General features: G+C 35.9%; 1 protein-coding gene across 3 annotated transcripts in view; it reads left to right on the forward strand.

Annotated features, from left to right (window-relative positions):
- The window catches only part of GRAMD2B (GRAM domain containing 2B), a 52,979-nt gene extending 31,922 nt beyond the window's left edge, over positions 1–21,057 (forward strand). The window contains exons 5-14 of one of the 3 annotated variants that reach the window (XM_027869236.1): positions 499–602; positions 8,520–8,615; positions 9,619–9,690; positions 10,324–10,404; positions 13,617–13,728; positions 14,056–14,178; positions 14,558–14,645; positions 15,627–15,725; positions 16,183–16,276; positions 20,101–21,057. In XM_027869236.1, coding sequence (XP_027725037.1) covers positions 499–602; positions 8,520–8,615; positions 9,619–9,690; positions 10,324–10,404; positions 13,617–13,728; positions 14,056–14,178; positions 14,558–14,645; positions 15,627–15,725; positions 16,183–16,276; positions 20,101–20,142 — 911 coding nt within the window. In that variant the 3' untranslated portion in view covers positions 20,143–21,057. The remainder of the gene's footprint in view (positions 1–498; positions 603–8,519; positions 8,616–9,618; positions 9,691–10,323; positions 10,405–13,616; positions 13,729–14,055; positions 14,179–14,557; positions 14,646–15,626; positions 15,726–16,182; positions 16,277–20,100) is intronic. The other 2 variants (XM_027869238.1, XM_027869239.1) reach the window with 2 other exon arrangements.
- The last annotated feature ends 530 nt before the right edge of the window (positions 21,058–21,587 follow it).

A 21,587-nucleotide genomic window follows, 5' to 3' on the forward strand; every position in this document is an offset into this window, starting at 1 on the left:
AATTTCATGTCACTTGTCTGAGGCACAAAAATTCTAGTTATAGTTCTGGATGTTTCCTACAGTCTCTAAAAGGAAGGTATGTATCATGAAGTGCTGTTACTAGGAGATGGGAGATACTTTAGAAAAACTTAGTCCTTTTTAAAACCTTCCATGGGAAAAATGTGCTAAGTCAGAAGGAAGAGAGGTTGCTGGTTATATGTTATGTCAATATGTCCTCACATGGAAAGCAATATATACTTTAGGAATTTTTTGGAAACCAGCCATTGCCCTTTAGTTTTTATTTTTCAGTTTGGTTTGGAAGTTATTGAGATTTATAAAAATGAAACTTTGCTCCTTTCTAGCATCAGCAATTTTATTTCACTAAGTCACAATTTTAGCAAGTATTATATGAAGTCAGATAACAAACTGTATATATTCCCTTTATACTCCCTCACCAAAAATATTCTCCCCTCACTGAAGAAAATTTTGCATAATATCATATTTTTACATGTGTTTCAGGTTTTACTTGTGCTCTGCAGAAGGAAATACTGTACCAAGGAAAACTGTTTATATCAGAAAACTGGATTTGTTTCTATTCCAAAGTCTTTGGCAAAGACACCAAGGTTAGTATGTAATTGGAGGAGAACTAACAAGCCTCTTGCAATTAAAAAAATAATATATTTAAATGTTATCACTGATAAACTGAACATCCGAAAGATTGTTAAGGAGCTCTTTTTTCATCCTTACATTTTTATACCTAGTTTTCCTGGATTCTTTATACCAATATTAGATTCCTGTTGCAATATAGCTCATGATTTTGTCCCTCTTTCTCCTGAAGTTATTTGCTATAACTTGGAGAGGAGAGCTCGGGCTTGTGGATCAACATCTCTTCCTAGAAACTCTCTCCTCTCTAGGTTTTTGTGGACAGTGCTCTCTCCAGGTTAACCTCCTACCCATCTATTTGATCCTTCTCTGTTTTCTTCGATGATCTTCATCCATATCACTCTCACTAACCATGGGTGTCACCCAAGGCTCTATCCTGTACTCTCTTCTTTTTTCTGTCTGTATTACCTCATTTGATGATCTCATCAGCTCCTATTGATTCGATTGTTATCTATATGCAAATGATTCCCAGCTCTATGTATCCAGCTCTAATCTTTCTCCAGAATCTCATATAATCAACTGCCTTTCAGACAACTTAAATTGGATGTCCTACAGCCATCTTGGACTCAACTTGTCCAGAAGAGAAATTGTCTTTCTCCCCAATCCTCTAATCATCCCAACTTTCCAATTGTTGTCTAAGGCACCCCCATCCTCCCAACCATCCAAGTTCACAATATCAGTGTCATCCTCAGCTTCCCACTTGCACTCACCCCATATTTTAAATCTGTTGCCAAGTCTTATCATTTCTGCCTTCATAATATCTCTCACATATGTCCCCTCCTCTACACTTACATAGCCTTGTGTAGGCTCTCATGCCTGGACTATCACAATGCCTTTCTGATTGGTCTGCCTGCCTCAAGCCTCTTCCCATTCCAATTCTTACTCCTTGGTTGCCACAATGATTTTCCTAAAGCTCAGGTCTGACTGTGTCTCGTTAACACTGTTAATTCCCATATCAGGTATAAAATCTTCTGACTGGCATTTAAAGTCATTCACAACCTGACCTTTTTCTACCTTTCCAATCTTTCTACACTTTACTTTGTGCATTCTACAATCCAGCTATATTGGCCTCCTTCCTATTCCTCACCCATGACTTTCTATCTCTTGATTCCACGCCTTTGCAATTGTCTGTCTCCCGTGTCAAGAATGCTTACCCTCCTCTCTTTCACCTGTTAGCTTCTCTGGCTTCCTTCAAGACTTGGAGAAAATCCACTTTCAGCAATAGACTTATTCTAGTAAATTTCTTTTAAGATTAAATTTCATCTACCCGGGGCAGCTAGATGGCACAGCGGGTAGAACACCGACCCTGGAGTCAGGAGGACCTGAGTTCAAATCCAGCCTCAGATCAAACACTTGACACTAACTAGCTGTGTGACCCTGGGCAAGTCACTTAACCCCAATTGCCTCACCAAAAAGCAAAAAGTAAAAAATAAAAAATTTCATCTACCCTGTATGCACTTTGGATGTGCATAGTTACTCACACATTGTCTCCCCCATTAGAACTCAATGAGTTCATTGAGGACAAGCATTGTGTTTTGCCTTTAGTTGTATCTTCAGGGCTTGGCACAATGACTGGCACATAGTAAATACTTAATAAATATTCATTGACTATTGAACTAGGGCACTGAAATTTAGTAGGTGGTGACAGAGCCTGTAATTCATAAGTATAGAAACAATTGATAGAAGAACCTAGTAACTAAGAATGATTATTTAAAATAGGAAGTTACCAGAGAGTCTTATTTTTCCCTATGGTCATACTTTAAGTGATCTCTTGCAGCATAGAAACCAATTTAAAGTCTATCGCATCATTCAAGCCAAGAGGTGACAACAGCCTAAAATAGAGTAGTAGCTATGTAAGTGATGAGAATGGTATGTACACAAGAGAAGAAGTAGAGGTATAAACTATGAGACTGTGGAACTATGTATAAACTATGAACATGTGGAGTGAGAGTAAGGAGCAGAGGGGCGCACCTAGGTTTGTGAGCCTTAATGGCTATGAGGATGGTGGTACCCTTGACAGAACAGGGAAGCTGGGAAGAGGGGACGGTTTTGGAGCTAAGCTTGAGGTATCTACTGGACAAAAGCCAGTAGATGATGAAGAACTGGAGCTCCAGTAAGAGATCAGAGTTAGATATATAGATATCTAGGAATCATTTGCACAGAAATGATCATTGAACTGATGGGAGCTGATGTGCTTATCAAATGATAACAGTACAGAGCAAGGTTTCTTAATTAAGATACTTTAAATTTGTTGGGTATTTTCTACATTTTCAATATATTTCAATATTCAGTATTTAAATATAATTGGTTTCTTTTGTAGCCCTATACATTTTATTTTGTGCATTTAAAAATACTCTTCTACAATGGGATCCGTAGGTTCCACAAGATTGCCAAAAGAATACACAATCCAGAAGAGTTTAACAATCCCTGGTATAGAGGGTAAAGAGAAGAGGTCCCAGGTCACCAGGTCAAACCCTTGGTGAACACCCATAGTGGATGTAACACAGATAGATGAAGATCCAACAAAAGAGACTTGAGAACTAGTGCTCAGACAGGTGGGAAAAATAAGAAAAAGCAGTGTCATGAAAATTTAGAGAGTACCCAGGACAAGTTAATCGATCATGCTAAAAAGTGTAGAGAGGTCTAGAACAATGATGATTGATAACACCCCATTGGATTTAGCAATTTAAAGATTGTTGGTAATTTTGCAGAGAGTAGATTCAGTTGAATGATGAGGTCAGAAGCCAGATTTCAGAGGGTTGGGAAGAGAGTGAGAAAAGAGAAAGTGGAGGTACAAATTGTTTTTTTTTTCTTTCAAGCAGTTTAGCTACCAAGGGGAGGAGAGATATAGGATGATAGCTAGTGGGGAGGATGAGATCAAGTAACTTGATCAATATCAAGTGATCAAGATCGAGATTTTTTTAATATTCATTTTTTAAATTTTGAATTCCAAATTTCTTCCCTCCCTCATATACCTGTCCCACCCATTGAGAAGGCAATAATATGACATTCATGCTATACATGAAGTCATGCAAAACATATTTCCATATTAGCTGTGTTGCCAAAAAAAAAAATCAAGAAAATAAAGTGGGGGAAAATGTGTTTTAATCTGTACTCAGACCTCATCAGTTCTCTCTTTGAAGGTGGGTAGCATTTTTCATCATGAGTCTTTTGGCATTCTCTTGGATCATCACTTATATCACTTATATCACAGGATCATCACATTGATCAGACTACTTAAGTCTTTCAAAGTTGATTACCATTATCCATGTGGCTGTTACTGTGTGCAATGTTCTTCTGGTTCTGCTCACTTCAGTTTGTATCAGTTTGAATATCACTTATATCTTCCCTGTGATATAAGTCTTCCCCGGTTTTTCTAAAAGCATCCCTTTCATCATGTCTTAGAGCACAATAGTATTCCATCACAATCATATACTATAATTTGTTCAGTCATTTCCCAGTTGATTAGAATTTCCAATTTTTTGCCACCACAAAAAGAATTGCATATATGTATGTGTATAAACACACACACACACACACACACACACACACACACACAGAGTTTCTTTTTCCTTTTTCTTCAACCTCTTTGGGCTATCGACCTAGTAATGGCATTGCTGGGTCAAGGGGTATGTACCCTTTGTGCATAGTTCCAAATAGTTCGTCAGAATGGTTGGACCAATTCACAACTATCCCAATAGTGCATAAATGTCCCTATTTTTCCACATTCTCTGTAGTATTTGTCATTTTCCTTTTCTGTCATGTTAGCCAATTTTATAGGTGTGAGGTAATACCTCAGAGTTGTTTTGATTTACATTTTTCTAACCAATAGTTTAGAGAATTTTTTCATGTGACTATTGATACTTGTTCCTATCCTTTGACTATCAATTGGGGAATGGCTCTAATTTTTATAAATTTAGCTCATTTACCTATATATCTGAGAAATGAGGCTTTTATCAGAGAAATTCACCATAAAAAAACTTTTTTATCATTTTCCTGCTCTCCTTTTAAATTTGGCATTTTGTTTGTGCAAAACCTTTTTAATTTCATGTAATCAAAATTATCCATTTTACCTCCTGTGATCCACATTATCTGTTTGATCATAAACTCTTCTCTTATCCATAGATCTGACAGATTTTTCCCATGTTCCCTTAATTTGTGTATGTTTATGCAAATTTTATGTTTAAATCATGTTTTGAAGTTTTTTTAGTACATAGTGTGAGATGTTGATCTATGCCTAGTTTGTGCCACACCACTCTCCAGTTTCCCCAGCAGTTTTTGACAGATGGTGAGTTCTTGCTCCCAAAGTTTGAATCTTTGGGTTTCTCAACTACTAGATTACTATGGTCATTTACTACTGTGTATTGTGTATCACTGATCCACCACTCTATTGGTGGAATAGCCCGTAGCAGATCATATTGATGATTACCACTTTATACTTTGAAATCTGTTACTGCTAGGCCCCCTTTACATTTTTTTCATTAATTCCCTTGATATTTTTTACCTTTTGTTCTTCCAGGTGAATTTTGTTTCTGTTTTTTCTAGCTCTATAAAATAATTCTTTATTTGATTGGTGTGACACTGAATAAAAAAATTAATTTAGGTAGCATTGTCATTTATTATATTGACTCAGCCTACCCATGAACAATTAATATTTCTCCAATTGTTTAGATCTGTCTTTAATTGTGTGAAAAGTGTTTTGCAATTGTGTTCACATATTTTCTCTTTGCATCTTGGCAAGTAGGCTCCCAAGTATTTTATACTGTCAGAAGTTATTTTAAATGAAATTTCTCTTTCTATCTCTTCCTGCTGGGTTTTGTTGGTAATATATACAAATGCTGATGATTTATACAGGATCAAGTGACAGAGTTTTAAGGACAGGGAAGACTCAGGTATGTTTGTAGGTATTAGAAAAGGAACTAATAGATAGGAAGTGTTTGAAGATTAAAAAGTGAAGATGATGGTGGAGGAAATCTGCTGGAGAATACAGGAGGGCATGATATAAAGAAGGCATATATAGGGGTTATTCTTGGCAAAAAAAAAAAAGGCCACCTCTTCATCTGAAATGGAAGTAAGAAAAAGAAAGGGGAAGATTTCCATGTTATGTCAGATGAAGAGAGGATGAAAGAGAGCTCACAGCAAATGGCCTCAGTTTTTCAGAGAAGTGTGAAGTGAGGTCCTCAGCTGAGCAGGTTGTGGGAAAGAATACCGTAGGAAGCTAATGGGGAATTCAGAAGGTTTAGAACAGCCTCTGAAAAGTACAATAGCAAATTAGTTAAAGAGAAATGGGATGAGTGCCTTGTTGCAGCTGGGATTAGATAGCAGAAATTTGTAATGGACCCAGTCAGCATGGCTTTATTATTTTTTTCTAGTTCCATTCATCAACACATGAAATAATTGGCCTAAAATTCTTTTTCTTTAGGGTACCTGTACTGTTTAGTTCAGAAATTAAAATGTATTATATAGCAACTTGTGACTTAATAGTTTTTGTTCTTTGATTAAGAAAATGAGTAGTTTTCTTGCATTATTATTCACCTTGGCATCTGTTCTTTATTATTATTTTCTCTCTTTCTCTGCCAGAACCTATCAAAATTGATCACGTCTAGGTATTGAGTTCAGTCCCTTGTGATTAGCTATGCTTTAGATTTCTTTTGTGAATTAGCTAAATATCTTCACATTTCACTACATGCTGTCTTAATATTTTGTTTTTCCAGTCTTTCCTGTCCTTTACATATACTGGAAATTTTCTTTCATAGCAAATCTTTGGTGAATGTGAAATATCACCCAGAATAAATTAGATATTAGAATCAGAGCTGAAAGGGACTTTAAATACCATCTAGTCTAACCCCTTCATTTTACAGATGAGTTTTTACAGGAGTCAGAAAAACTCAGTGTTTTGATAAAGGTCACACATTCAGTGTACCTTAACTAGTACAAAATGTTTCAGTTTCCACTCTAATGGTTTCTTGACCTGCATATGAATTAATTCCTTGGAGGAAAAAAAGTCAAATATTGAAAATCTTTTTCATCTATCATGTAAGCTAACTATTGTAAAATATAAAGATTTAATCTTTCCCCAATTTAGCCTACACCAAAAAGCATAAAACATAGTTATATAGTAAATAGGCAAGTGTGACCACTGAGGGAAGAAATGTCTGTTAGAGATAATATTAGCCATATTGCTCTACCTCTTCATTGAGGTAGCTAGATGGTGCAGGGAATGGTGCACTAGACCTAGAATCAGGAAGACCTGAGTTCAAATCCAATCTCAGATACCTACTAGCTGGGTGACACTGGGCAAATCACTTAACCTCTGTCTGCCTCAGTTTCCTCAACTATAAAATGGGGATATTAGTAGCACCTTTCTCACAGGGTTGTTGTGAGAACCAAATGAAATAATATTTGTAAAGCACTTCACACTGGCACACAGTAGAAACTTAATAAATGCTTGTTCCCTTACCTTAGTGATTAAAAAAAAAAGGATTTGATTTAATCATTTCTTTCCAACTCTGTTGGAAGGATATGGTATAGAAACAGTGGGAGGCTCCTAAATGGAGTATGCTTGCACCTACCTAGTAACTCCAACTGTCTATCATATAGTCTTGAACCAGAGAATCATAAAATATTAGAACTACAACGGAGCTCAAAGTTCATCTAGTACAATGAATTCCATAGGGTGGAATATGAACCATAGAGATTTCGTAAATGGTCTCTGAATCCAGATGTGAATCTACAAGAAGGCACAGACTGAATAAAATAAGCAAAATGTTCTGAATAATATGTCGCACATATGTACGACTATTTTTCAAATGCATATAGCTTTTGTGATTAATAGCAATGATAACAATTAACATTTATTAAGAGCTCTAAAGTTTGCAACGCACTTTATATATGTTAGATCATAAAAAATACAAATTCATTTAAAGGTGTTACTGAATCTGGAGAGAGTTTTCATCATAATTTTTTCAATCATAATTTTTTATCACAATAAACAATGTAACTACTCATTAGGTTATTTTTGGTAAAAAAAAATTAACATTAAGGAATCATCATACTTAAAAAGGTTAAGAATCACCATTCTAGTGCAACCTAGTTCTTTTACAAAAGAAGAAAATGAGAATGGCTAAACAAGTTGTGGTATATATCCATAATAGAAAACTATTCTGCTATAATAAATGATGAACATGGAAAGACTTGTACAAAATCATGAGCAGAACCAAGAGAACATCGTATATGGTAACAGCAGTATTGTTTTAAGAACAACTTGGAGCAGCCAAGTGATTCTGACTATTATAAATACCCAAATTAACCACAATGTCCTATGAAGGAAGATGCTATTTGCATCCAGAGAAAGAACTGACTTACACATACACACACACACACACACACATATATACACATATATACATATTTGTGTCTAATGGTAACCATCTTGGGGGGCAGGGGGACGATAAAAAAGGTTTCATGATAACTTGTATATTTAAAAGGAATAGTAAGTTGTGCATAATAGATCTGCAGTCTCAGGTGCAATGCTCTTTTTTTTTTATTCCACTTTGTTATGGAAATGCTTGTTTTATTTCTTAAGTTCAGAATTTTAAAAAAAAAGAAATGAAAAGAAAAGAAAAAGAAAGAAAACGAGGCTCAGGGATGTGAGGTAGTGTGTCATGACTCCCAGCCCTCCTCTTTCCACTACACCCTGTTTGTCATCCTTTATAGTGCACTTTTCTCCATCAAAGCTATAAAACTTATTACTATGCTTAGTTTGGCTTAGTTTATTATTACTATAATTTTCTTTTTAACTTGCAATTATAACAAGAAGATTTGGATCCATTTTTGTAGAAACCTGAACTACTATTAACTTAGTGATTCCATTACAGATCTGTATTCCAGCCATCTCAGTGACTCTAATAAAGAAAACCAAAACTGCCCTGCTGGTGCCAAATGCTCTGATTATTTCAACAGTCACAGAAAGGGTATGTATGAGACACATATAAGATGCTATTTACTCATCTACTTGTTCACTCTCTTTTGACTTAATGGATGTCACCTAATTCTAGTATTTTAAAACTATGGTAGATTTCCCTCTTTTATCATCATCATCCAAAACCTGTGGAAATTTCATATGCAAATAACATTGTGTAAGGAAGCCCCAAAGTCAAAATTTCTACATGTTAACATGGTGGTGCTATCTTATTACTTAAAAGTCTGGGAGAGGAGGGGAAGAACTAAATATAATTGTTTCTTGTTTGCACATGCTAAATTTTGGCATTTTTTTCATACAATATATTTACATGTCTATCATTTCAAAATGCCCCAAACTTCTTTTGTCTCCTTTGAAAAATTCTATTTCATAGCCCTTGGATATTCCTATGAAATACTATGTTCAGTCACTAATCACTTTTCTCAAAAACATTCAAATTACCTTAGTGGTTCTTCTGATTATTTATTTTACATATTATACTTGTAAACAATCTTCCTATTAAAAGCTATTTACATGTGCAACAGAAAAGCCATAAGAGATTTAGAAAGGAAACAGTTTATTTTAACTCCTGGAAACATTTCAATAGTAAGTCTAGGTCTTAGTGTAATCCTAAAAATTGTTCAATGTCTCTGAAAGCAAATTTTAAAGGGAATCTAATAAAAGTCATCAGATCTTTTCTCAGGTTGTATAACCTTTTAATCTATGGTTCAGAATCTTATTTCTTTTTGTATTGAGAATTATATGTAAGGGTTAGGTGCTGGAACCAACTGATCAAAGTTTCTTCATTATTTATGACTTTCGTTGTTCAGTAGTAGGAGAGAGAAAAATGAGATGGGTATAGGAAGAATGAAAAGAAAGAATGAGAATAATGGAGTAAAAGAGAATGTCTTTGTGCACATAGCTTAAATGAAGAGAATACAACATGAGCCTTTCTGAACTATGGACCTTTGCCACTTTTCAGTATTTGTGACAGTTTGAATTTGTTTGTTTCACAGTACATATTCGTTTCCTTGCTCTCCAGAGACACAACCTACAAATTAATAAAATCAGTATGCAGACACCTAGAAGTAAGTATTGACTTCCGTTGTTTTAAAATGTTCCAAACCCCTCTTTTTCTCCTTTAAAAAAAAAAGTATTTCCAGGGTGCGGCTTGGTGGCGCAGTAGATAGTGCTCTGGCCTTGGAGTCCGAAGGACCTGAGTTCAAATCCAGCCTCAGACAATCAACACTTACTAGCTGTATGACCTTGGGCAAGTCACTTAACCCCCATTGCCTAAGCAAAAAAAAAAAATTTATTTTCATATCCTTTGGTTATTCATATGAAATTCTGTGTTCAATCACTAATCACTTTTCTCAAAAATTAAATATGAACAGGGAAGAAGGGAGACACAAAGGAAAAATATATCTTGATAAGCTAGGAGAGCTATCATTGCTGCCTTTTTTGTATGCTGTTTCTAAGTTAGGATTGTAGGTTTAGAACTGGAAGGGACTTAAGCTGAGGGACATCTAATTCAACCTCTTCATTTTACAAATGACAAAACTGATGGTTTTAAAAGTTAAGTAACTAGCTCAAGATTATGTAGGCAGTAAGAAACAGAGCTGGGATTCTGACTTCAATTCCAATACTTTTTCCAATGTATAATGGCACAAATGCCTCCCTGTAATCTTATGGTATTTTATTTTTGTACCAATGATTTTCAGAATACAAGTGTGGGCAACAGCCCCAACCCTTCATCTCCTGAAAATAGTTTCCGAGCTGATCGTCCTTCATCTTTGCCTCTGGTAAGTTTGTATATATCATTGCCTGGGAAGTAACAGAAAGCCGTCCAACAAATCTGGCTTTCAAGGGATAGTGAATAAATTGAATAATCAAACATCTTACATGTAACCAACCAGCAGTAGTATAAGTTTTAAAATTCTATGCTCCAATAAAAAATTTCAGAAAGCACTCCTTTTCCTTTTACAAAATGAATGACTCGCCAGTAGACAGGAGTTATTATAGCAATGAAGGGGCTACTTGGATAGTATATGTACTGACAAAGGGGCCCTTCAAGCAGTTCTTACATTGACGAGTTTTTCCTAAAACCTCCATTTTGAGTAAGGGCCCAGATCAGCCATGCTTCAGCTCTGGATTTTGCCACCTTGCTTCAGCTGCCTTCTCCTTTTACTTCTGCAGGCCCCTTCTCCCACTGATGAATTTCTCCCCAAAATCTCCATTTTAAGCCTCCTTCCCATTCCTAAGGATTGTAAGAGGCAGTGGTAAGGAGGGAGTACATTCTAACCATGAGGGACAGTCTCTGAAAAGACTGGGTTGGGGGAAGGGTATAGAATGCTGGTTTGGGGAAAAGCAAGTGTCTCATTTGACTGGAATACAGACTACCAAAAGGCAAATTAAATGAAATAAGTTTGACCAAGTAGGTGGAGCCAAATTTTGCATGCCCTTAAATGCCAAGCTAGGGAATTGTTTTTCTTCAAAAGCAATTGGGAGCCAGATTTTTTGAGGAAAGGAATGTCATGGTCAGACCTGTGCTTTAAGATTATTTTTACAGTTATGTGAAGAAAAAACTGAAAGCAAGGAAACCAATTAGGATGTTGTTATAATAATCCAGTCAAGATGTTATGAGGGCCTGAATTAGAATTCTAGCCTTATAATTAGAGAGAAAGGAAAAGATGTAAGAAACATTGGAGAGGTATAATGAAGATTTATCAACTTATTGAATATGAAATAGGAAGAGTCAGGAGTGACTCTCAGGTTGCAAGATGAAAGATGGTGGGGAAATTTGGAGGAGAGGCATTTTAGAGAAGAAGATACATTGAATATGAGAATATGAGCTGACGAGATTACCAAGACAGGGTGTAGAAAGACACCAGAGCCCAAGACAGAGCCTTGGGAGAATACCCATGGTTAGAGATGGGTGATGGAGCCTGAGAAGATAAGGTCAGACAGGTAGTAAAGGAAATCATTGTTCAGTCATGTCTGACTCTTTGTGACCCCATTTGGGTTTTCTTGGCAGAGAGACTGGAGTGTTTGCCATTTCCTTTTCCAGCTCATTTTTTACAGATGAGGAAACTGAGGCAAACAGGGTTAAGTAACTTACCTAGAATCACACAGCTAGTAAATGTCTGAAGCTGGATTTGAACTCAGGTCTTCCTGACTTCAGGTCCAGGGCTCTATCCACTGCACCACCCAGCTGCCTTAGTAAAGGAACTAGGAGAGATCAATGCTATAGTGGTCAAAAATGGAGAAAGCATGTAGGAGGAAGGTGTGTTCAAGTGACAAAAGCCACAGAAAGGATCCAGCAATTAAGAAATCATTGATAGCCTTGGAGATCACAGTTTTAGTTGAATGCTGAGGTTGAAAGCCAGACTGCAAGTGATTGGGAAGTGAATGGAAAATAAATTGGAAGCAACAAATCAAGATGACTCTTCCTATGGGCTTGACTGTAAAGTGAAAAAGAAATAGAGGATGGTTCTTTGCATAAGTATCCTGTAAAGGGTTTTTAAAGATGGGGTATATCCAAGACATGTTTTTAAGCTTTTAGGAAGGAACCAAAAGATAAAAAAAGATTACAACAGAGAAAATGATCCAACAAACAAATTCCCAAAGAAAGGAAGGAATGGGATTGAATTCCTTGAGAAAAGGAGGAAACAAGATCTGGATGACTGGATAGATAGGGTGATAGACATACAAATAAAAGGGAGGGAAAATAGAATAAGGATTTGGGGGCAGGGTCGTTATAAGGGGATAAGAGAAAGAGACTATAGCAAAGAATAAAAATCCCCTTTTAAAAATCAAAAATTTTATAAAATCCCACACAACTATGACTATAGTCATACCACATGTTTTGGTTAAAATAACAAAGATCAAAATTATAATTCTTGCTGAACATGTGGATTCGAGGACTCTTTGCAATAACTCACTTCCCTTCTAGCAGTCCTTGGGTTACAGGATAGGAAGCATTGACCTGGATAATAGATATTCTTTGAGAATTTATTATATTCCCAAAACTTGGACTAATAAATTAAAAGGGGAACTCTCACAGATCTTTCATATGCCACTGCTTGCCCTAAATTACATGAGGACTGAAAAAAAAAACCAGAGTTATCATTATGATTCCTTGGTGCAATAACACAGGAACAATTTCCACATAACTTGAGGGAATCAGTAGCATATGAAAAATCCCTGAAATTTCCCCGTTTGATTTTCAGTAATTCCAGGGCAGCTAGATGGTACAGTGGATAGAGCACTGGCCCTGAAGTCAGGAGGACCCAAATTCAAATTCGACCTCAGACCGAACACTTGACACTTACTAGCTGTATGACCTTGGGCAAGTCACTTAACCCCAATTGCCTAAAAAAAAAATTTCAGGAATTCCATCAAAAATATTAATTTAAAATGCCAGGAATCAATGACACTACTTCATTCTCTCTTGATGAGACCTTCCTTGGAGAAAGTTAAGTCTCAGGCCATTTTTTTTCTGATTGACTTTACCTGAAAAGGACATATTAAAATGAAACATTGCTTTTAAGAGGCTAGATAATCCCCATGTTTTTCCTCTTCTACTCCCCTTTCTGTTATAATTTCACTACCCACTTTTCTATTTAGATATTCTGACTTGCCTTTGGTAATATATTTTCACATATCTTTCTAATAATTGTTTCAAATGGTAGCATTTCTTATTATAAAGTGCTATTTAAAACTTTATTAAATTGTTAGTGAATATAGGAAAATGTTTAAATTTTAGCTCCCAAGTTTCCTCTTAACCATGTATAGCTTCAAAAAAGCTGGGTGCTGTTTGTCTACAAAGCTAGGTGCCCACAGGAGTTCAGATACAGCAATTCTACACTAAATAATCAGCAGTTAGAGAAATCAGCAACAGCGTAGAATAGATCTATTTTATCCAGGTCATTTGTAAATATGGAAACTGGGGACGTATAAAAGTCAGCTTCTTTAATAAAATACAAGTAGTCTCTAAACATTTTCTTTCCCTCAGGATTTCAATGATGAGTTCTCAGATTTAGATGGAATGATTCAGCAAAGAAGGCAAGCAATGAATGAATACAGCAGCTCTGGATCTCAGACTCCTGAATCTGAAAATTCTCAAGGTCTGGAGAACATTGTTGTGATGGACAAAAATTCAGTTCTCGCATAAGGTCAAAAAAAAAAAAGATTTACATCACTAGTTAAGGGTGGATGTAGAGTTGGTGGGGAGAGTTTGTATATAATATCCTCAACTTCACTTACTCTTTTTCCTTTTAAATTTCATAGAGATGCTATTTCTTCTTAGTTTTTCCAGTATTTTTCAAGTCAGCATCAAAATATTTCTAAGTCTTTGGAAGCCAAACCAATTAAGAATTTGCTCCCTATTATAATGACTAATTAAAATGCACACCTGAGGCAAGTTTGCACCTAGCCTGATTTTGTTTTGACAGATTTTCATGTGATGGAGTCCCAGACAGTTCTGAAAGTTATTAAGGGAGAAACAAAATCAGTTCATACAGAATCTCTTGTGAATTGTGTGCCTAAAGGAAAAGCCAAGAGCCTTCCAGGATACAGTAAGAATAACAGGTGTTTTCTGGCCATCAATTTGTAACTGCTGAGGTCTCAACTGCCCAATGTGGAACTATTCTTTGCCTTTCCTTCTCTTTCCTCCTCTTGTGAGCTTTTAGGCTACTTGTTTTGATTCCTTGAAAAGGTGAGAAGTCATTGAATTTGTTTTTGCATGGAAAAAAATTGTAACTAACAGCTAAAATGACATCGGGGGAACTGTTATTTCTGTCCCCCATTACCATTAGGAAAAAAACACATTTCTAAACTACTAATTAGGCATGTGGGTGCATGTATGCTATTAGGAGACTGACTATAAAGTATTGTGTTGGGCTGAATTTTAAAGTCAATTGGTTTGTTTTTTTTTTTTAATCTGACATTCAACAGGTCAGTCAGGAGCCTTTGGATTCTTCCATAAATTAAGGTCCCAGAAATCTCTGACACTCCGCCACATTCTCATATTCTATGCAGTTGTGTAAGTACATGAATTGACTATGAGTGACAAGCAAAAGGTCTAAGATAAGTCAACACTAATCTTAACCCTCAGTTGTTTGTGATGCCCTCTTGACTCTTTGAGCCTTATTTCCCACCCCATTCCTTTTATCTAGTTTAGCAAAAGGTATTTCTTTATAAATATACTCTTCTCAAGGAAATAGGGGAAAAGCAAGGAAAACTAAAATGCAGGAATGGTATAGTAGAAAAAGCATAGTGCTGAGAATCAGAAGACTTATATTCATATGGTGACACTGATTAGCTATGTGCTTGTTAGCGATTCCTCACATGCTGGGAAGGAAAAGAAGCTATAAAATTCAAATCATTAGACTTCCTGCTTATTGCTCTAACAAGAGAAGAAATTGCAACTAATAGCTAAAATGAAGTTTGAAGGAACTTTAATCTATGTTTTCTCTGTCCCCCCCAACTGCCAGGAAGGTGGAAAAGTATTTCTAAATACTGTAGATGTATATGTAGATAAACCAGAGGCTAAACTGAGGACTCGATAGGTGAATGCTCTTCTCCCTTTTAATTTGGAAGCCAGTGAAATGTAATTGAAAGAAAATTGGACCAGAAATCCCAAGGTCTGAGTTTGATTCCTGTAGCTCTTTTATTAATGAACTTTCATTAATGACCCAAGACAAATCTCTTGACCTATTTAATATCCCAGCAAAAACACTCACTAGCTATATGATTGTGAGCAAGTTACTTCAGCAATCTGAGTCTCAGTTTGCTCATTTGTAAAATGGGATAGTAATACATGTGCTACCAACTTCATGGGGCTATTGAGAGGAAAGAACTTTGTAAAAATTTAAAATCTATGTATGCTATTAGGGGTTCTAAGTTGAGCGTCTGGCTTTTTCACATTTTAAGTCAACTTTTCAAACTGGTTTCCAGATGGCTTACATTATGGACATTGTACCCTGGTTAATAACCTAGAGCGTGTTTTCTTTTTCTTTTACAGTGTCTGTGCACTTATCTTTTCTACCTTCTACATGAGACACAGAATCAACGCTCTGGAGGAACGGCTTAGATCAATAGCCTCTGTGGCTGATTCTCATGAGTAAGAGAGTACCTCAGTACTATGATTGTCTCCCATTGATAGCTGGATAGTGTTTGACTAGGACTGTTCAACAAATATTTGTTAAACCCATGCTGCACGTGAGGCACAGCACTGGATCCTGAGGGCTGGGAGGTGGAAAACGGGATATAAAAATAAAGTTGTGATCCCTATCCTACTTTGTTGTTGCGGCATACAAAAGAGCAAATCTAGCTATGTGATTATATCTTTTTTCCAAGATTGAAACTCTCTAAGAAACTATTAACACACCCTAACACCCATATGTGACCCTGACCATTTCATACATAACCTGAAGTACATGAGTTGCTATTGGTCTCATTTGTTAATAAGTGTAGTGCTCACTGTTCTTTTATCAGCTGTCTCTTGCTCTGTGCAAATAACCAGGGTTTTCACTCTCCTTTTTTCCTTGAGCACCTCACTTTTTTTTTTCTTCCTGCAGACAAAAAGCACAACATTCCTTGGGATCACAAATGGAAGTCAACACTGAGACCCTCTGTGCAGAGTTAACAGCCAACATAATAAAACTAGAAAAGGTAGCTTTTCATTCCTATATGCATGGGCCCTAAGTCTTAAATAGCAGATGTTGAACATTGTCAAGCCCATAGTAGTAACTATAGACATATAGACAAATAGAAATATAGACAGGCTGTCTATACATCTGTATTCATACAGATATCATGCTTGATATACCTTATGGCTTTCCTCTTAAACAGATATCATACCTGCTACACCATATATTTTTTCTCCTTCCTAGGCTGTGCACATTTTATTTCCATTTGAAAAATTAAAAATACTGACACTCAAGAGAAGACTAAATGGTTTTCCCTAGAGTCACATTTAAGAGTCAAAGCTAGAATTCAAATGTGGTATCATGAATCCAGGTCCAGTTTTCACTATAACCTTAGGCCTCTATAAAAAAAAAAAATGCTTGCTTCTTTGGAGATGACTTTTTCGAATAACTACAGAAGGCTTAGGGGGAAAAATACTCCCCAAGAAGGATAATGAAAAAAAATTAAGCTAGTATTGGTGAAATAAGGAGTTTAGTCATCTATCTGGCACACTTCAATCTACTGCTCCATTGGAAGCCAGAAGATTTTATATTCTATATCCTGAAGCTGTATTATCAAGGTGTTGTTATTCAGTTGTGTCCAACTCTTCATGACCCATTCTGGATTTTCTTGGCAAAGATATTGGAGTGGTTTGCCATTTCCTTCTCAAGCTCATTTTACAGATGAGGAAACTGAGGTAAACAGAGTTAAGTGACTTGCCCAGGGTCACACTGCTAGTAAGTACATGAGGCTGAATTTGAACTCAGGTCTTCCTGACTCCAGGCCCGGGGCTCTATCTGTTGTGCCACCTAGCTGCCCCATATCAAAGTTGTGAGATCATATTACAAGATTCTATAATAGGGGCAGGTAGGTGGCTCGGTGGATAGAGCACCAGCCCTGGAGTCAGGAGAAGCTGAGTTCAAATGTGGCCTCAGACACACATGAAATTTGCTAGCTGTGTGACCCTGGGCAAGTCACTCAACCCCAATTGCCTCACCAAAAAAAAAAAAAAAAAAAAAGATTCTATAATCTTCCCCTTTACCCTCAGGCAAATTCTTTTTCTTTTCCATCTCTACCCAGCCCCTTTCCCAGGATACAAAATTTCTGTTAGATCTTACAAGTTTAAACACAGGGAAAAGTAAAAAATCTAGAGGATAAAAATAAACTTATAAAGCCAGGTTGTCTTGCTGAACCACAGAAATAAAAAGGGAAAGTGAATTGAACCCTGAATAGAACCTACAACACATCTGGTCCACTTTGGTATTGGTGACATGAAAGAGAGCACTACCCAAGGAATCACAGTTCTGTCACTTGCTAGGTTTTCTACATCAGGCAAATCCTTTAATCTTGACAATCTCAGTTTCTTCCTTTATACAATATGTATGATATAATCTATCCAAAGGTAGAATGCACTGCCTCAGGAGCCCTCTCATGGGAGGTCTTCAAACAGAGATGACAGGCCATTAGTTAGGTATGATATAATGGGAATTCCTTTTCAGGTATGGGTTGAACTAAATAACTACTGAGTTCCTTTCCATCTTGAAAACTAATTGAGTCTGTAACTCACACCTGAGGTATTGAGGATCAAGAGAAAATGTATACAAAATGCTTTGCAAGTTTCAAATATAAAGTGGTAATTGTTATAAAGTAGAAGAGTTGTTGTTATTGTTGTTGTTATAAAAATCTTGTCCTTCAGTCTTTATTTCTTACTTTATCTGAGAGGCAGGTCTTTGAAACCAATTTTAACTTGACAAGCATTTATTAAGCACCTACTACGTACAAGGCACTATGCACTGGGAATACAAAGGGGAAAAAATGACATGATTCCTAACCAGATTAAAACCTAATTGGAGACATGTACATAAATAGGCATAACTCAAGGCAGAAAGTGATATGGACAAAGAGCATCATGGCATACATGATGGGGGAACATGGAGTAAAAAGGACCTACATTCAAGTCCCAGCTTTTCTACTTAGTGTCTATATAATCATTTAAATTTCTGGGCCTCAGTTTCTTCACCTGAGAGTGTTGCCTAGATGACTTCTTAAGTCTCTATCCGCTTTAAATCTATGAATGTTTATGAAAATTTGAGGCAGGAGAGATGGTTTTCTGTTTTTGTTATTATTATTTTTCAACTAACAAAATCTATCTTCTCATACTTTTACCTCTCCACCTCCCAGTGAAAAAGAAAAAAAAAAACCTTTTAATAAATACGCAAAGTAAAATGAAACAAATTCCCACACTGTCATGCAAAAAAAAAAAATGTATGTCTTAATCTGCATGCTGAGTCCATCACCTCTCTTAGGACAGATAATTTTCAGCTGAGGAAATCAGAGAAGTCTTCAGAGGAAGTATAAACTAGGATTTTAGTTGAGGTGAAGAAGGAAGATCATCAAATCAGGAGATATCTTAAACAATCATGCTCGGTGTTGGGAAAATGAGGATACATGATGCCAAAAGGAGTTGTAACACAGCAGTTCAGAAAAACTACTCCTCTTGTCTTTACTGACATTTTTTGTCCAATCTCCTAACAAGTTTTAAGGGTGTTCACCTTGATGTTGAATAAAAAAGAATAGAGTTAACTTTTTTCTCTTTCCATTTATTCTCTGTGCTTCTTTCTCCTAGTAGTGCATTCTTCTTCCCTGGGAAATCATAGAGCCCAGGTAAACTAAATGGCAGTGAACTTTGCTTTATGTAGTTCATGTATTTCTGCAAAATAAATAAATCAAGAGTTTTGTTTTTCTTTTTTTTTCAGTAGGGGTGAGATGAAGTCGGAAAAAGAAAATAAATCCAGTTAATTAAAAAAATTTTAATTTAAAAAAATCATCTGTAATTCAGGTTCAGGCTTGGGCTTTCAAGGATCAACTCCTTCATATATATAATAGATAGATACATAGATAGATAGATGTATATACATATATACATATATATGTAATGTTGTTATAATATGTAATGTCATATGTAATACTTAGTAATATCAAGGCTTCGCTTAATTCATTCTCATGTTTGTAGAGGTCTTTACAACTATTTTTTCCTGTCTATTGCCTTTATTTTCAATTCTTATTTCTTATTTTTATATTCATGTCCCCTTTCGTCCTCCTTTTGGATTGAGAAAGCTCAATGATTTCACCTAAATAGTTGTTGAAAAACATTAATTTGCTTAAAGCATAAAAAAAAAATCTTGGTTTTGAGGGAAAAATGTGGCCTTAATTGTACTACAGGGGATGCTTTTGTCTAGACTATTTCCCATGTCTAGAAAGTTCTCCTTCTTCACCTCCCCCTTTTCGAATCTCTGGTTTCATTCAAGGTTCATCTTGGGCACTACCTCCTCTACCCAGACTTTTCTTGATTCCCCCCAGTTGTTAGTACCTTCACACTTCCATGAAATTACTTTATATTTATTTATGTGCATAATGCTGTTTCTCCACATTTGAATGTAAGTTCATTGACAGCAAGACCTGTTTGATTTTTGTGTATTCCCTAGCACAGTGTTCAGTATACAGTATGCATTTAATAAATGGTTGTCAAATTTAATTGAATGGAGAACAACACAAAAAAGGGCCAAAAGTCCAACTCCCAGAGTCAGAAGTCCCTAGTTTTGAGTCCTGGCTATATCACTTACTATTTCCATGGAAAAGTCAATTACCCACACTAAGGCTCAGATCAATTTAGTGGGAATAATGGTATTTGCATGACCTATAATACATAAATCTATGGTAAAGAAAGCTCTTTGTAAACCTTAAAGACCTATAAGAATTATCATTGTTATTATGTTTAATAATGGAAACTTCTTTTCTATCATTTTTAGATACAAAACAACTTACAAAGGCTGCTGGAGAATGGTGACTGACTTACCTACTTGCTTGGGGCCAACTTAATGCCACACTTTTAAGAAACAACTCCACTACTCATGGAGGGCACTCTGCTGGACAGAGACACCGATTAATTGGAATCCAAAGCCACTTTTGCACTTTACAGTTGCTGTCTAAGGAAAATAGGAAGTGATTTGGTTACTGTGCAATAAATGTCAACATTGACTCTGGGGGTGTTTTTGCTGCTGCATCATGGAGAGGATGGATCTCATTTCTTTGGATGTATCAAAGGAGACTGTTGGACATAGCTCTGCCTTTGGGTTTGGATTGACTGAGGTTCAACAGTGATTGCTAACATCAACAAATATGCTCCACTCTGTTTTACTTCTTCCTTTCTACACTTTCTTTATCTCTTAAAACTCCTCACCTTCAACCTTAAAATTAGGCAATAAGTTTAGAGTTGTCCAAAATTAAAAGGGGCTGCTTCATAAAAAAATAAATAATAATTCCCCATAGCTAGAGGTATTTAAATACAGACTGGATCCACGATTTGGATAGGTATTGGAATAGATTACCTCTCAAGTTCCTTCCATTGCTAGTATCCTGGGATTCTCTTTAAAGTGCCTAATAGGAGCCCCAATTAATTAAGGTATTTTTTTTTTAAAAAAGCCCTAAGTGTAAATGATGCTGAATACACAAAAGCTTGAAATAGATAACTAACTTTTTTTCTCCTCCTTCTCTATCCTCTTTTAAATAAGCTGTGTGTTTAAATTTCTTAATAGGGTGTCAATAATGATAATAGGCAAAGTGGATTTAAGTACTCAGTTGGATTTTTCTTTTTCTTGTAGCTAATACTTTTTCTAAGTTATCTTTCCCTAAGCAGGATGTGGTACTGGAGCACTAAATTAAAACTTGCCTTGAGAATCTAATTTTTAAAACCAAAAAAAAAAAAAGCATAACAGTGATTTTTGCACAGAATATAAAACATTGAAAATAATGTTGGGATTCAATACAGAAATCCATTTCACCAGAAATAATGGACTTTTCTCCTTTGTCATGTGAAATTAAGAAATTGCTGGTGGTTTAATATCTTCTATTTACTAAGTTTTCATTATGTACCATAAGATCTGTAAGTATAAAATATTTTATTTGTAAAACACATTTTATAATCGTTTCTATGAAATGTATTTTGTTGTTAAATCAAATAAGCTAATAAATAAAATGAATTGGTTACCTCATTTGTATTTGATAGCCCACTGGCAAAAATTGTGTACTATCAGCTCTTAATAAGTGCTTATTGATATGTAAGGATGGAGGTTGATCAAGTAAATTAATCAGACCAGCCCATTCCACCTAAAATAAGTAATAAGTGTTCTTATATGACATACTTATCTGTAAGAATGCATCTTTATTATTCACTAGGTGTCAACAAGGCCTAGAAACTTCCCTAGGTACAATAGGAAGTCTGGATTGGCTGAGAGAT

The sequence above is a fragment of the Vombatus ursinus genome, unplaced genomic scaffold, assembly GCF_900497805.2.
Source record: "Vombatus ursinus unplaced genomic scaffold, bare-nosed wombat genome assembly UNPS02014792.1, whole genome shotgun sequence".
Classification (NCBI taxonomy): domain Eukaryota; kingdom Metazoa; phylum Chordata; class Mammalia; order Diprotodontia; family Vombatidae; genus Vombatus; species Vombatus ursinus.